Source organism: Chenopodium album, chromosome 22 (genome assembly GCF_948465745.1).
Source record: "Chenopodium album chromosome 22, dcCheAlbu1.1, whole genome shotgun sequence".
Classification (NCBI taxonomy): domain Eukaryota; kingdom Viridiplantae; phylum Streptophyta; class Magnoliopsida; order Caryophyllales; family Amaranthaceae; genus Chenopodium; species Chenopodium album.
The window spans coordinates 10,214,830-10,228,308 of record NC_137855.1 but is presented as its reverse complement, the minus strand read 5'-3'; the positions used below and the strand labels follow the sequence as shown (position 1 = coordinate 10,228,308).

General features: G+C 35.6%; 3 protein-coding genes across 3 annotated transcripts; 1 reads left to right on the top strand and 2 right to left on the bottom strand.

Annotated features, from left to right (window-relative positions):
* Positions 1–242: 242 nt before the first annotated feature.
* LOC145603921 (protein ECERIFERUM 2-like) lies at positions 243–4,557 on the top strand. Its single transcript, XM_081659890.1, has 2 exons — positions 243–653; positions 3,449–4,557. The coding sequence occupies exons 1-2, from the start codon at positions 243–245 to the stop codon at positions 4,421–4,423; spliced, it is 1,386 nt and encodes a 461-aa protein (XP_081516016.1). The 3' UTR covers positions 4,424–4,557.
* Positions 4,541–6,699, bottom strand: LOC145605214 (putative aldo-keto reductase 1). The gene is made up of 7 exons (XM_081661253.1): positions 6,637–6,699; positions 6,194–6,361; positions 5,699–5,902; positions 5,438–5,610; positions 5,230–5,326; positions 4,985–5,138; positions 4,541–4,842 (listed from the first exon to the last, which is right to left on the bottom strand). Exons 1-7 carry the CDS (start codon positions 6,697–6,699, stop codon positions 4,652–4,654), a joined length of 1,050 nt encoding a protein of 349 aa, XP_081517379.1. The 3' UTR covers positions 4,541–4,651.
* A 653-nt stretch (positions 6,700–7,352) lies between these two features.
* On the bottom strand, positions 7,353–11,815 carry LOC145605233 (putative aldo-keto reductase 1). Its single transcript, XM_081661271.1, has 7 exons — positions 11,679–11,815; positions 10,433–10,600; positions 9,602–9,814; positions 9,262–9,434; positions 8,825–8,921; positions 8,547–8,700; positions 7,353–7,828 (listed from the first exon to the last, which is right to left on the bottom strand). Exons 1-7 carry the CDS (start codon positions 11,736–11,738, stop codon positions 7,638–7,640), a joined length of 1,056 nt encoding a protein of 351 aa, XP_081517397.1. The 5' UTR covers positions 11,739–11,815; the 3' UTR covers positions 7,353–7,637.
* Between the last annotated feature and the right edge of the window lie 1,664 nt (positions 11,816–13,479).

Below are 13,479 nucleotides of genomic sequence, written 5' to 3'. Positions count from 1 at the left end.
TACACTAAAGTACACAAAACCCATCCATAAAATTAAATGCTACCACATTCAACAAAGTGTATTAAATTTCCCACTTCATAATTCCACAATTAACACAACCAATACCTCCCCTCTTTAATTCCCACCCCTCAATTACCATCTATAAATACCCCACCAAAAAAAAAAAACATCATCAAAATTCAAAATCATCATTTTTCTCACAAAAATCTATCTTTTGAAAAAAAAAAAAAATGGGAAAAATAATGAAGGAAAAAGTAGTGAAGGTGCAATCAGTGTTAACAGTGGTGTCAAGCACACCAGTAAACCCTCCAGGCAAGACTTGCACGCTATCACCACTAGACCGGGCAATGGAGCATCACACACTTCACGTAATATTTTATTTCAAATCTGGTTCGATCAATTTTAACCGGGTTAGACCGTTTTTGAATGAGGTACTAACCATGTATCCGAATGTGGTTGGACGGTTAGCTAAGGACGATTATGGTAGTTGGGTAGTGAAGTGTACTGATGCTGGATTGCGGGTGCACCGTGCTACGGTTGGGGTTAGTGTTGATGATTGGCTTAGATCCGCCTCTGCTGAGGATGAGATGGAGCTTATTGTTCATCAGGAGGTTCCTGATGATACTCAGTTTTGGGCTCCTTTTCGTATGCAGGTTATTCTTCTCTCTATTTTCTACTACTGCGTATGTAGAATGTATCGTGTTATTCATGAGATATGTTATTGGTTTGAAAAACGATAAAAATGAAATAATAAAAAAATAGTAGAGTTACTTGAATATGTAGTTAAAATAAAATATGATTTAGGACACGAAAAATTGTGATTAAGGGCCTGTTCATATTTAATGAACTGAGCTGAACTGAACTGAACTGATTGGAGTTGAACTGAACTGAACTGATTGGAACTGAACTAAACTGAACTGAATTGAGCTGAAATGAATATTTTATGTGAGAGGGAAATTAAGAGTTGAACTGAACTGAACTGAACTAAACTGATTGGAACTGAACCGAACTGAACTGATTGGAGCTGAACTGAACTGAAATTAAGTAAATGTGAACAGGCCCTAAAAGTTTGAATATATACAATTTTTCTTTTATTAGTGAACTTTATGATCATTATTCTTGTTTAGATTGAATTTATTACAACTATGTCAATTCAATAATGTAGTAGTGCATTTTTAATTTTTTTTAGATGTGTATACTCGTAACTAAAATTCACCACATTATTAATGTTACCCTTTTATTCGTTCTTATTGCTTTAAGCTTTTACTTTAAAAAAAAAAAAAATTAAGAAACTTAAATCACCTTGTTCATTAAAGGTTTGTCATTTGAGACTATTGAGAGTGTTAAAATGTATCCTTTGGTTTCAAAAAAAAAAAAAAAAAAGGGTCGAGTATCCTTTTTTTTTTTTTTTTTTTTTTTTCCTTTGTGGTGGATCTTCATGTGTCAAAATAATTGTTGAAATGCATAAATTTTTTTGTTAATTATTATTATTATTATTATTATTTTTGAAACAATTATTATTATTATTATTGTTGTTGTTGTTGTTGTTGTTGTTGTTGTTGTTGTTGTTGTTGTTGTTGTTGTTGTTGTTGTTGTTGTTGTTGTTATTATTATTATTATTATTATTATTATTATTATTATTATTATTATTATTATTATTATTTACTTAAATTGACTATCAAATCAATGTAATTTAAGGTTATTCTTATTCTCATGACCTTAGACTTAGGGTGTATGTTATCCCTTAGGTGAATGACACCCCTTGCTGATTTATGACATATTGTCATGTAACATGTAAGAATGTATAGGTACAATAAATTAGAAAGTTAGCATTTTTGTTTAAGAGAAATTTTACACAAAAGATTTTTTGTTTGTTAAGTAAACATATAAAAATAATGAAATGTTTTACTGTAATATAATTTCAATATACTTCATATTTCTTAATGTATTATCTACAAATTTATAAATTTATGATAGTAATAACAAATTTTGTTCATCAAATAACATTTTTGTAAATAAATCAACCACCTTTTCATTATATTTTAAGTTTAAGATGCGTGTACAAGTCTTACAAGTTATAACTATGAGTCTATGGCAGACTCCTTTCACTTTCATCATAGTAACTTGCCAACCTTTTAATAGTAAATTTTCTTCGTCATTAAACCTATTTCGTGCTTTTTTTAGTTGAAGAGTTCAAGTTGTCATTATTTCTAGGAAAGCATGAGTAAGTAGGTTAGTGAAAATGGTGATCTGATGATTAATAAGGTATGTGGGGCTAAGTAATAGGGAAAGAGGATGTTGTAGGAATTGATAAAGAACAAGGTTTGACATAATTACACATTTACACACAATAACATAATTTTTCATTTTTTTGGTGAAATAACATTAAATGTATGCATTAACATGAATAAATAACCAAGAAAATTGATATCATGAATTCATGATATAGACCTAGTTATTAAAGAAATCGAGTTGTGGAGCCCATAAATTGGAGTTTTGTTTTTGATGGATACAATAGTCAATGAAAGGTATGAGTGTATGACCATATGAACACGAATTAATACACAATAATACTGTAAAAGAATGGAGAAACCATAAATGCATTGTCTAAGATGTACGTACTACTGTGCTGTCTAGTGTCTTCTGAAAGGGTCAAATCACACCCGACTCGAAAAATATCTAATTCAAATTTTAATTTGCATGCACACAATAAATTATCATGACTCAAGATTAAAAATAGACCTGACCTGAAGTAAATATAATGTTTCGTATATACGTAGTATGAAATAATACTAGTTAATGCCCGAGCTATGTTCTGGTTTTCAATTAATACATCCTACATGGTTGGATTATTTTTATGCATAACATGAAAAATAAAATTTATATAAAGATTTCCTTAGTCGTCAATTACCGGAAGTAACGTAACAGACCTTTTTTTTTTTTTTTTTTATTCAATCAAATTAAAAATAGGATTATGTATGTTAAAATTTAAATTTCTATTTTATCTTGATAAAAATTATCATTTTTTTTCATAATGACAACAACAATAATAAAATTATAAAAAAGAAAAAAAAATTTGGAGGGAAAATTTTTTATATGATGTTGACACGTGTAATCTAAGAAATATTTTAGGGATTACTTTAGTATATTAGTATAGATTGACACTATTTAGTACGAAGTATTTACAAATTACAATTTAAGAGGATACTTCCTTAATAATCGTGTAAAAACATCAAACGTAACAATATCGTGGAACGGAGGGAGTACTATATACTGTAATTATCACGTAACTATACTGATAGTCTAATACGGAGTACACACTACACTGCAAAAGTAGTTCTTAAATGTTCACAATTTCCACTGTTGGTATTGAACTATTGACTTTCATACTGTATTAAGGTGCATCTAACTAATTTCAAATGTATTTGGGCACATGCTATGGATGCAGGTAACTGATTTTGAAGGTGGTGGAACAGCCATTTCATTGAGCTGCCCTCATATGCTTGCTGATCCTATCAGTGCAACCCTACTAATCAAGTCATGGACCGAAGTCTGCCACGACGATGCCATTGTCCACCCTCCGTTCCTCAACACTCATGTTATCAATACCCCGCCCACCTTCATCACTCCGAGTACTACTACGACTACTTCACCCTCTTACTATGCTTCCAAGTCCAAAGCATTGAATCCTAACCCCAAAGTGAAAATGGTCTCAGCAACTTTCAGCTTCTCTGATTCAACAATCAAGCAATCTCTTGCCAAATTTGAGTCTACTGTCCCTGATATGACCCCATTTGACCTGTTAACGGCCCTTTTTTGGACGCGTATTGCAGAACTCAAGGCTCAGACCCACGATGACCTCCAACAGTCCATTTCAATCTGCATGGACATGAGGAAGAATTTGCGTGCCCCTTTGCCATACGGATACTTTGGTAATGCCTTACACTTCTCTAAGTTGACAGTAAACACTGACAAAATGAGCAGTGGAGATCTAGGCCAGGTGGCAGAGCTCGTGCACCAACACGTGACAGGGTTCAAGGATGAGGAGTTTTGGTCAGCTGTGAATTGGCTGAAGTCTAGGAAGGATGATCAGGGCAAGGATCTCCCTCCATTTCAGATGTACGGTCCTGAGCTGACGTGTGTTAGTATGGAGGGCATGATTGCTCCCATTAGTATCCGGGTGAAAGAGTCTCAGCCATTGATGTATGGGATGGAATTTGTTAAGGATCAAAAACCTGCACATGTGTCGTATCATATGGAGAACGTGCAAGGTGAAGGGTTGATTATGGTAATGCCTTCCCCTGATGAAGGGTTAGCAAGGAGAGTGACTGTCACACTTCCTGAGGAAGAACTTGAAAAGCTGTTGCAGGATAAGGTCATTCTAAGCCTAGAACCAACTATGCTGCTTAGTGGCAAATGCTAAAATCTGCTGACTTATTCTTAATCTTTAATCCTTATGTATGTATGAAGTACGAACTACCAAAACATTAACAATATTCAAGAGGAAATTCAGCCAACGAATTTCATTACTTCATGTAATAGGTTTCTAGTCATGTTTTAAGGAAATATGTTTCTAATTTGTAAAAAAAAAGACTGCATGAATCGCATGATACATTCAGGTTCAACTTTTCGTCTGACCTTCTAGAAAAAGTCAGTTTTGTGGGTGATCCAGTGGAGGTGTATTTGCGAACTTCCATGTCTTTGCAATCATGCCTTCATATGTTCTGTCACCAGCAACCTCACAGAGCGGCACAGCATCAGACACTTCTTTGTAATCTTCTTCAGTGAGATTGATCTTCAAGGATCCAATGTTGGTATCCAAGTTCTTGATTTTGGTTGTTCCTATAATAATGAAATATGCTCAAATGCTTAGAAATAGCCTACATCCATTAGAAACGGACTAAAAACTCAACTAAATTTAGTTAATTCTGAAGTTTGTAAAGAGCTAGAAAGTATGAAGTATATAGATTTTGGTTTTCGTTACCTGGAATGGGAACTACATCGTTCCCTTGACGCATAATCCATGAAAGAGCTAGTTGAGCTGGTGTGCATTCATGTTTCTTGGAGATTTTCTCCAGCCTATCATATATCATCTTGTTTTTGTCCAAACTCTCAGAACGATGTCGAGGGTGATTGGCCTATCCAGAACAAGAGACCATAGTTTAGAATCATTAAAATCTACTGTCTGCTTCATGAATCATATATGGACATGCAAAAAATTTCGTTTACCAAGAAACTATTTTGAGGCAGAGCCTCCACAATTCCTTTTCCAGCGAAAAATCCTCGGCCAAGAGGGCTATATACAACAATACCAATCCCAAGTTCTCTGCCAAAAACATTCACATATCCAATTCAAAATTTAATCACATTATAGCATTGTTGATTCAATTCCCAACCAATAGCTAAAAGAACACAATATATAACAAAAGAAGATTACCTGCAAAGGGGAACAATCTCTTCCTCGATGTCCCGAGTCCACAGAGACCACTCCATCTGCACAGCAGAGATAGGATGAACTGCATGGGCCCTTCTGATGGTGTCAGGACTTGCCTCTGACAATCCTATATACCGAATTTTCCCTTCTTCCACTAGCATCTTAAGCTCCCCCATCTAATAATGATGTATAACAATCACAAACTTAAATTTACCATGGAATCTGAACATGTTAATCTGGTTTGTATGAGGTTTTAGACCTAACCGTTTCCTCTATGGGTACTGAAGTATCAACACGGTGCTGGTAATATAGATCAATGTAATCTACATTAAGGCGCAGCAAGCTAGCTTCGCAGCATGAACGTACATATTCCCGTGTTCCCTTCACTATCATTTGAGGAGGGCCTAGGCTCACAATGCCAAACTTGCTAGCTATCTGAACTTTTTCCCTGGGAATATATTTCAGTGCCTGAAATGATACATGATGTGTTACAACAAGGGAAAAAAAATAGTTCAGTTCTCATAAAGAAACTGCAGTGTTAACAACAATGATGAACAAAAGTTGTCAACCCCAGTACCCCACGATACCAAAAACACCCCCATGAATCATGAAGAGCAGGATAGAGTTCACCATAGTATTAAACCCAGCAAAGTTCAATCACAGAAGGCACTGATTCAAGCAGTTTTTGCTAGAGAATTGATTTTTTGATCATGCAAGTCTGCTGGATTATATAGATGAATATAAATCTTTATTCTTTACCTTTCCAACAATCACTTCATTCGTATATCCCCCATAGAAATCTGCTGTATCAAAGAAAGTGACTCCTTTATGAAATGCATCATAAATAATAGAAATCCCGGTCTCTTCAGCTGCAGGAACATCAAAGAGGCCAGTTAAGCCCTGGCATCCAAACCCCAACCTAGATACCTGCAAATAACAATTTAAACTTTTCTAAGCATATCAACATTAGCAGTCACCATTTGAACAATCAGGAATACTAAGATGCTAGAATCAGCGACAAAGTTTGAGTTTCTTTGTTGTGTCGCCCAAGATATTTCTCTCTGTTAGTTTCTCTGCTTCTTAATAAGATTATTAAAGATGAGGTATATTCTACTTCAGAAAAGGATCGAGCTTCTATGCCTAGAAAGATCAACACACAGATTATGCAACTTGTGCTGATAAAAGATTTTCGGATGGTTTACCTCAAGTCCTTGGCTTCCAAGTTTGACCCTTGGAACTTCAAGTTCCCGCTCTTCTCTTGCCATTGCAACCTTGTTATTCTTTCTTCCTTTCCTCAACTTGACTAGAGAAGATCAGTTCTACTCCTAACTTACCGCGTTAGCCATTAAAAAAACAGGAAATATACTGACAATAATATTCTTATAGAAAGTAGCATTATTAAAAATAAGTAGTTGATTCCATAAGTCTAATCTAATATAATTATAGACTAAGCACATTTATAGTCAACTAGAAAACACTTATGAATAAAGAAGAAGAAAAATGCGTGCTTTATGAGATAGATCTCAGAGCATGTGCAGACTCTTGAGATTAGGACAGTTGATTTCTATTAATATAAAATGGATCAAGATAACACTATAGGTCATAGAATATGATACTTCATTTTATAGGCTGGGAGTATAATGTGATTGGATTTGTCACCCAAAGCAATATTTCTGTAATTTATGTAACAATGGTCTGTTATAATCTGCAGCATGGATTTTTTTTTTTTTTTTAAATTTTTTTTTTTTTAATTACAATTTACTGAAGATATAAGTAACTACTGAACTAAGCAACACTTCAATCTGTTCCCTCTGTTTTTGCACACATTTTTATTGAGTTTAGCAAAGCTTGCAAGACATTTCTTTCACATGAAAAAAAAAAACTGCAGAAGTTTTACTTAAATTCTTCAATACTCTCACATATAATAATAGCATAAAAGAGCCAAGCTGCTTAAAATGCAGAACATATTTTCCAAATTCTTACATTAATTATTTAAGCAGATCATGGGGAAACCATAATCTATAGCCAGCGTATTTCTTGCTTAGATGCTTACATTATTTCTAGGAAACAAATATAGTATGGATTAAGAAAGAAATGTAGTATTGAGGCTATCGACTAATAGATGGAGTAAATAACAGCTCAATGCCCTTGTAAAAGCCCCGATCATAGATGTTTCCTGTGAAGTGGTTGGCGTCCACACTTATTAAGTTGTCCTGCTATCTTTCAAGGGTGTATTTGCAAATCTCCATGTCATGGAGCTAAAGCCTTCATATGTCCTGTCACCTGCAATCTCAGTGATAGGTACAGCATCAGAAATTTCTTTCAGGTCTTTTTCTGTAAGCTTCACTTTCAAGGCACCAAGATTGGCATCCAAGTTCTTGATTTTGGTTGTCCCTGCAGAAAAGATAAATTTCCACATTTCAGTGCTGATCAGTTACGGACCTTGTTGTTTTACGGACCTTGTTGAAACAACAAGAGACTTTCAAGTGCAATTTCAGAGAAGAAACTAGTAATTGTTCATTTAAGAGGCAAATCAATCATTTTCTTTATGTTCTGAAAAAGTGAGAACACAATCTTTTTATGAGTAAAGCCTTGTTTACCTTGGCTTAAAAAATTTATCGGTAAAATGATAGTTTTGATCAGTTAAAATCAACTTTAATCAATAAAACTAATTTTAATCAGCTAAATCAATTTTGAACAGTGAAATTCCATCAGCAAATCTTGTTGAGAGAGAAGCTCCTCCTACAAAATCCGTGGTGCACGACAAGGGAAACTAATAACGTGCACCTCTGGCTCCAATAGAGAAACAGAAGAACAATGGTGCATGCAGGTAATTGCATTGACCATTGCCTGGCTATCTGCAGTACCGCCTCATCCAAGTGCAGGGATGTTATCACCTGACGCTCAGCAAGCCGCAATTACGTTTCATGGAGCATTAGCACCGGGTCTTTTCCAGGAAATGGAGAAGTGTCTTCATTTCACAAGGTCTAAGTTGTTAGTGGTCACAATTCACAAACAAGGGAAGAATACATTTTTATCACACCAATCCACATGCCTAGCAGGTGAATAATTTTCACATAGCATTTAAAGATTAGAGTGAGTAGTCACTCACCAGGTATAGGTACAACACCATCCCCTTGATGCAGAATCCATGAAAGCGCCAGCTGAACTGGAGTGCATCCGTGTTTCTTTGACAGATTCTCTAGCCGAGAATATATTATCTTGTTTTTGTCCAAATTTTCCCCTTGAAACCGAGGATGTGAAGCCTAGAAAAAGGAAACAATTGCCACTTTAGTCCTTCAATAAGCCTTGTTCAGGGCCAGGTGGAGGGGAAAGATGGAAGGGGAAGGAAGTGTTAAAATCCAAATTGGTCATGAGGTTTTGTCAAACCAGAAGACTGTTCTCTGGTAATGTCTCTACAACAGCTTTGCCCCCAAAAAATCCACGACCGAGAGGACTGTAAGGAACAATACCAATGCCCAGCTCTCTGTTTAGAGAAAATAGCAGGTTATACTCATTAGTTATATACTTCGTATACAGCATCACATACATACAAGAAATCTTGACACCCTTCAAGGTTCAAGCAATTATATGTTACATGTATGTATACATGTATCAATTCCCGAACAACCCAAGAAAATAGAAACAGAAGTTACAAATTTTAGCAAGTAATAACATGTAATGAAAATTAGAACTTCTAGAGAGCTAAGATGAAGCAAGAGTAACAGTGCAGAAAGATGCATGGTAAATTCAATAAGTACTAACAAACAAAGCCTCTTACACTGAAATATGTGGATTATTATTAGCAATAGACCTGAATAACTAACCTACAGATAGGAACTATCTCTTCTTCGATGTCACGTGTCCAAAGAGACCACTCCATTTGAACAGCAGTGACAGGATGAATTGCATGTGCTCTTCTTATTGTGTCAGGACTGGCCTCTGATAACCCAATGTATCTAATTTTTCCTTCTTCAACTAGTTTCTTGAGTTCGCCCATCTAGAAGCACATTCAAATAGCATGAATGGCAGTTATACTGAAAATTATTCTAGAAGGTCCACAATACTTTTGGATAAAAATTGCTTCAGACAGAAATCAGGTTGGCAACTTCTTCCTATAGCTTACAGAGCCAATATAAACATAGGTACACTGGATAGATGGCTTACTGTTTCCTCTATTGGCACTGAAGTGTCAATACGGTGTTGGTAATACAAATCAATATAGTCTACACCAAGACGATTCAAGCTAGCTTCACAGCATGAACGTACATATTCTGGAGTACCCTTCACTTCCATAGTTCCAGGTCCAAGTCGTCCAATGCTTACAATGCCAAACTTTGTGGCTAACTGAACCTTTTCTCTTGGCAACTGTTTGAGCGCCTGCATAGTGTACACATTTAGGTACATTTCATACATGTCAGTAGTCGAGTTAGAATTACAAGAACACATAGAGGCAAACAAGCATCTCAAAACCTTTTATTATTACTCCCTCCATCCCTAAATAATAGGCCACAGTTTATTGAAGTCATTTTTCACTATTTGCAGGAATTTTAAATCTAGCTCCATCATAGCAATGTAGTCTTTCTTTGAAAATCTTAGTTAAGGGTACCATGTAAAAGTTTTAATGTCTAACAAACTAAACTCAGAAAGTGGCCATGTCATTGGGACGGCCTAAATAAGATATGGGGCACTATTATCTAAGGATTGAGAGACGTTAGTCACATACAACAATCTCTAACTGCACTAATAATCATGTTGTCTTTACATGGGAATTATACCATTTCACAGTTGTACTGTAGTAATATACTTTTCCTGTCACACATTTATAGATCTGTACTTTACAAATGGTGCTAGTTCATATTGAAGAAAGATGGAAATGATCGTTACACCACATTTTTCTCAGTTACTAATGCAACACATTCCTATCAGAGATACTTGAGAAAGAGAGTGCAGCATGAAAAACTTGACAAGCACGAAGTTATGCAAAGCAATACATACCTTACCAACAAGGACTTCATTTGTAGAAGCTCCATACACGTCTGCTGTATCAAAGAATGTTATTCCTTTATTAAATGCATCCTTAATTATAGAAATTCCATCGGTTTCAGAAACAGGAGCATTGTAGACTCCAGATAAGCCCATGCATCCAAACCCCAAATTTGAGACCTACAAAATACATAGTTAAAAACTTATAATTCAAATTGAATACACCTCGTCCTTGGCTCCTCATCCAGTTAAAGCAAAAGGTAAATGTAAATTTATGACTTTCTTATCAGCAAAAGGCAATTACCTATGCAATATGTACAATAGAAGCACTAGGTTACAGAATTTACAAATAGGCAGATATGTTACTAGTATATGGAAGCTAAAATGAGTTGCTATACGATTCACTAGCACACTGCACACACTTTAAATCAGTCTTTATATAGAGGACAAGAAAAGACAAAGTACTTCGTAATTTATTAACAATATCAGTCCTATAATGTCTTCTTTATACTTGAATAAGACAGTATGTTCTGTCTAAGTTGATTTTTCTCTGATCACATTGCAAGTTTGCCTAATATCCTTTGTGTACTTGTACAATAGACCAATTGTTTTGGAGTTTAGACAAAAACAGTACTTTGTATGTCATGATTAGCTCCTACTGATCAATTTTCCGAATAATTATGTTCTTGGCATATTGCTAAACACACCGTTGTTTGAGAAGCAACAATTACATACTCCTTCCGTCCCTTATAATTGTTTGGCTCCCCAGGCCACACTTCATTTTATTAAGAAAGATAGCGGAAATCATGTAAAGACAAAAGGAGTATTAAAATCTCATCATTTCAAACAACAATGTTCGGATTTGCATTTCACTAACGGCTCTTCGACAACATAAAGTCTAAAATCAGTTCATTTGATCACTCACTTTATCATTACCCTTTGATTACATTTCTAAACTTTCTTTACCCCAAATCGTTAAAGGGTCATATAATTCAACACCCTTCAATTACATTTCTAAACATTTTTACCCCAAATCGTTAAAGGGTAGTTCAATTCAACAAATTAGAATGCAAACCAATAAAGGAGACATGAAGAAATGACTAAAACCCAATCACCAATACAAAGGAGTAATTCAAACACAAAAAAATTGCAATCCCAAATCATGATCATGTAATTCATATAAAATTAAACATTAATAAATTCAAAAAGGCAATTAGAAATTGAAAAGAGAGAAAATGGGGTTTTGTTAATTCATTACCTCCAAACCTTGGGTACCCAATTTCACTCTTGCCACTCCTACTTCCTCTTTTGCTGCCATTTTCTCTCTTTCTCTCTCTCCTTTCTCTTTCTTAAAATTGATGAATATTGAATATCCTGGACAACTTTGAACAGTTGAGGAAGGATATTTACTGCTAATTTAAAATACCCATTTTGCCCCTACTTACACAGTAAAACACTAAAACCCCAACTCACATTTTCACCCAACAAGCATACTCCACTTTCTCTCTCTTCACTACTTCTCTCTCCTCAACTTTCCGGCGATTACAAAGCATTATGGCCGGTCGGGGAAAGGCGCCGGCGAGGTTTGCGACGGCGCCGGCGATGGCTGGGATATCCCATGCATCCCAGAATGTAAGTTTATTCTGTAAATAATTACAATGATTAAATATTTGTGTATAATTATCTGCGTAAATTAGAAAAAAAAAAATTTAAAAAAAAATGATAATTTGTTGTTTTCTTGTGTTGTTGTTGCTGGAATAATCCCCTTTTTTTCATTTTTTGGGTGGTAAATAATTTAAAATACAAAATTAATTAATTAAGTTAAAGTCAAAATTGGGGTTTTTTTTTAAGGGGATTGAAGTCAAATTTTTGTTTATATGATCAATTATACTTGTATGTAACAATGACATTTTGAGGGTGGTTTTTTTTTTGTTTGTTTGTTTGCTTGCTCTTTTTTTTTTTTATAATTATTTTTTACATTTTGAGTTTGGGTGGTAGTAGCTATTGTGAATGTTTGAATGGTAGAATGTAGTGATTATTGATTATATAGATACTACTTCGTGTGTAGTATGGTAAGAAAGGAAGGGAGATATCTAACATGAAATATGGCTCTGGTGCTTTGCAAACTCGAGTTGGATGTACTGATACTTATGTGTGGAGGGAGAGGGAGGCTGCACGGTTGAGCCATCCCAAGAGCTATGCCAATAATGCCCATTTCGGCGAGGTTAATCGCCCTTTTGATGATGAGGGTTGTTATGATGAGGATGATTGGGTTGACGATGATGAGGATGAGGACGAGGAGGAAGATGATTCTGAGTTCGAGGTTGGTGTTGACAAGGTTAAGGATGGTGTTTATAAGGTGCCTCCATTCCCAGGGACACCTTACATTGCACAAGGAGGTCAGGGTAAAGGAGTGGCATTTGTTGAAAATGAGACGAGTACTAGGAAGACTAGTGATCAGCCTAAACCGGTAGTTGATGATTCTTGGATTGTTAAGGGAGACATGCCGGGTGGCCCATCTGATGGTTCTGTCATTCCTAGCTATGGAGGTCATGTTGCTAGGCGGATTTGAGAAGGAAAACCAAGGGGTGTGTTAAAATGCTACAACTTAACCTATGCTTGTGAGGCTCTTGTTGGATGGAAAAGCTCGTTGTCTCCTATATTGAAGTCACGGATTGATGCAACTGGATTGGGTCACTTACCATCTTGCATGTTTAAACACATTGATATGCCGTTGATTTCTGCATTTGTGGAGCGGTGGCAGCCTGACACGAATTCTTTTCACTTGCCGTTTGGGGAAATGACTATTATGCTGCATGATGTATGGCAGATCCTCCGCATTCCAGTAGATGGTTGTATGAATACTTCCCAAAGGAGCTCTGAGGATTTGTTTTATGATATGTTTGAGCTACTTGGAAGGACTCCAGATGAGCTTGTAGCTCATCCCACACCTCACTGGAGTGATGATGGTGTCTCCATCGAATCTATTCTAGCTTTGTGCCGTGATGGTACATCGGTTGATCTTGATACGAAGTTCACCAGTTGGATGTTTTTGATGC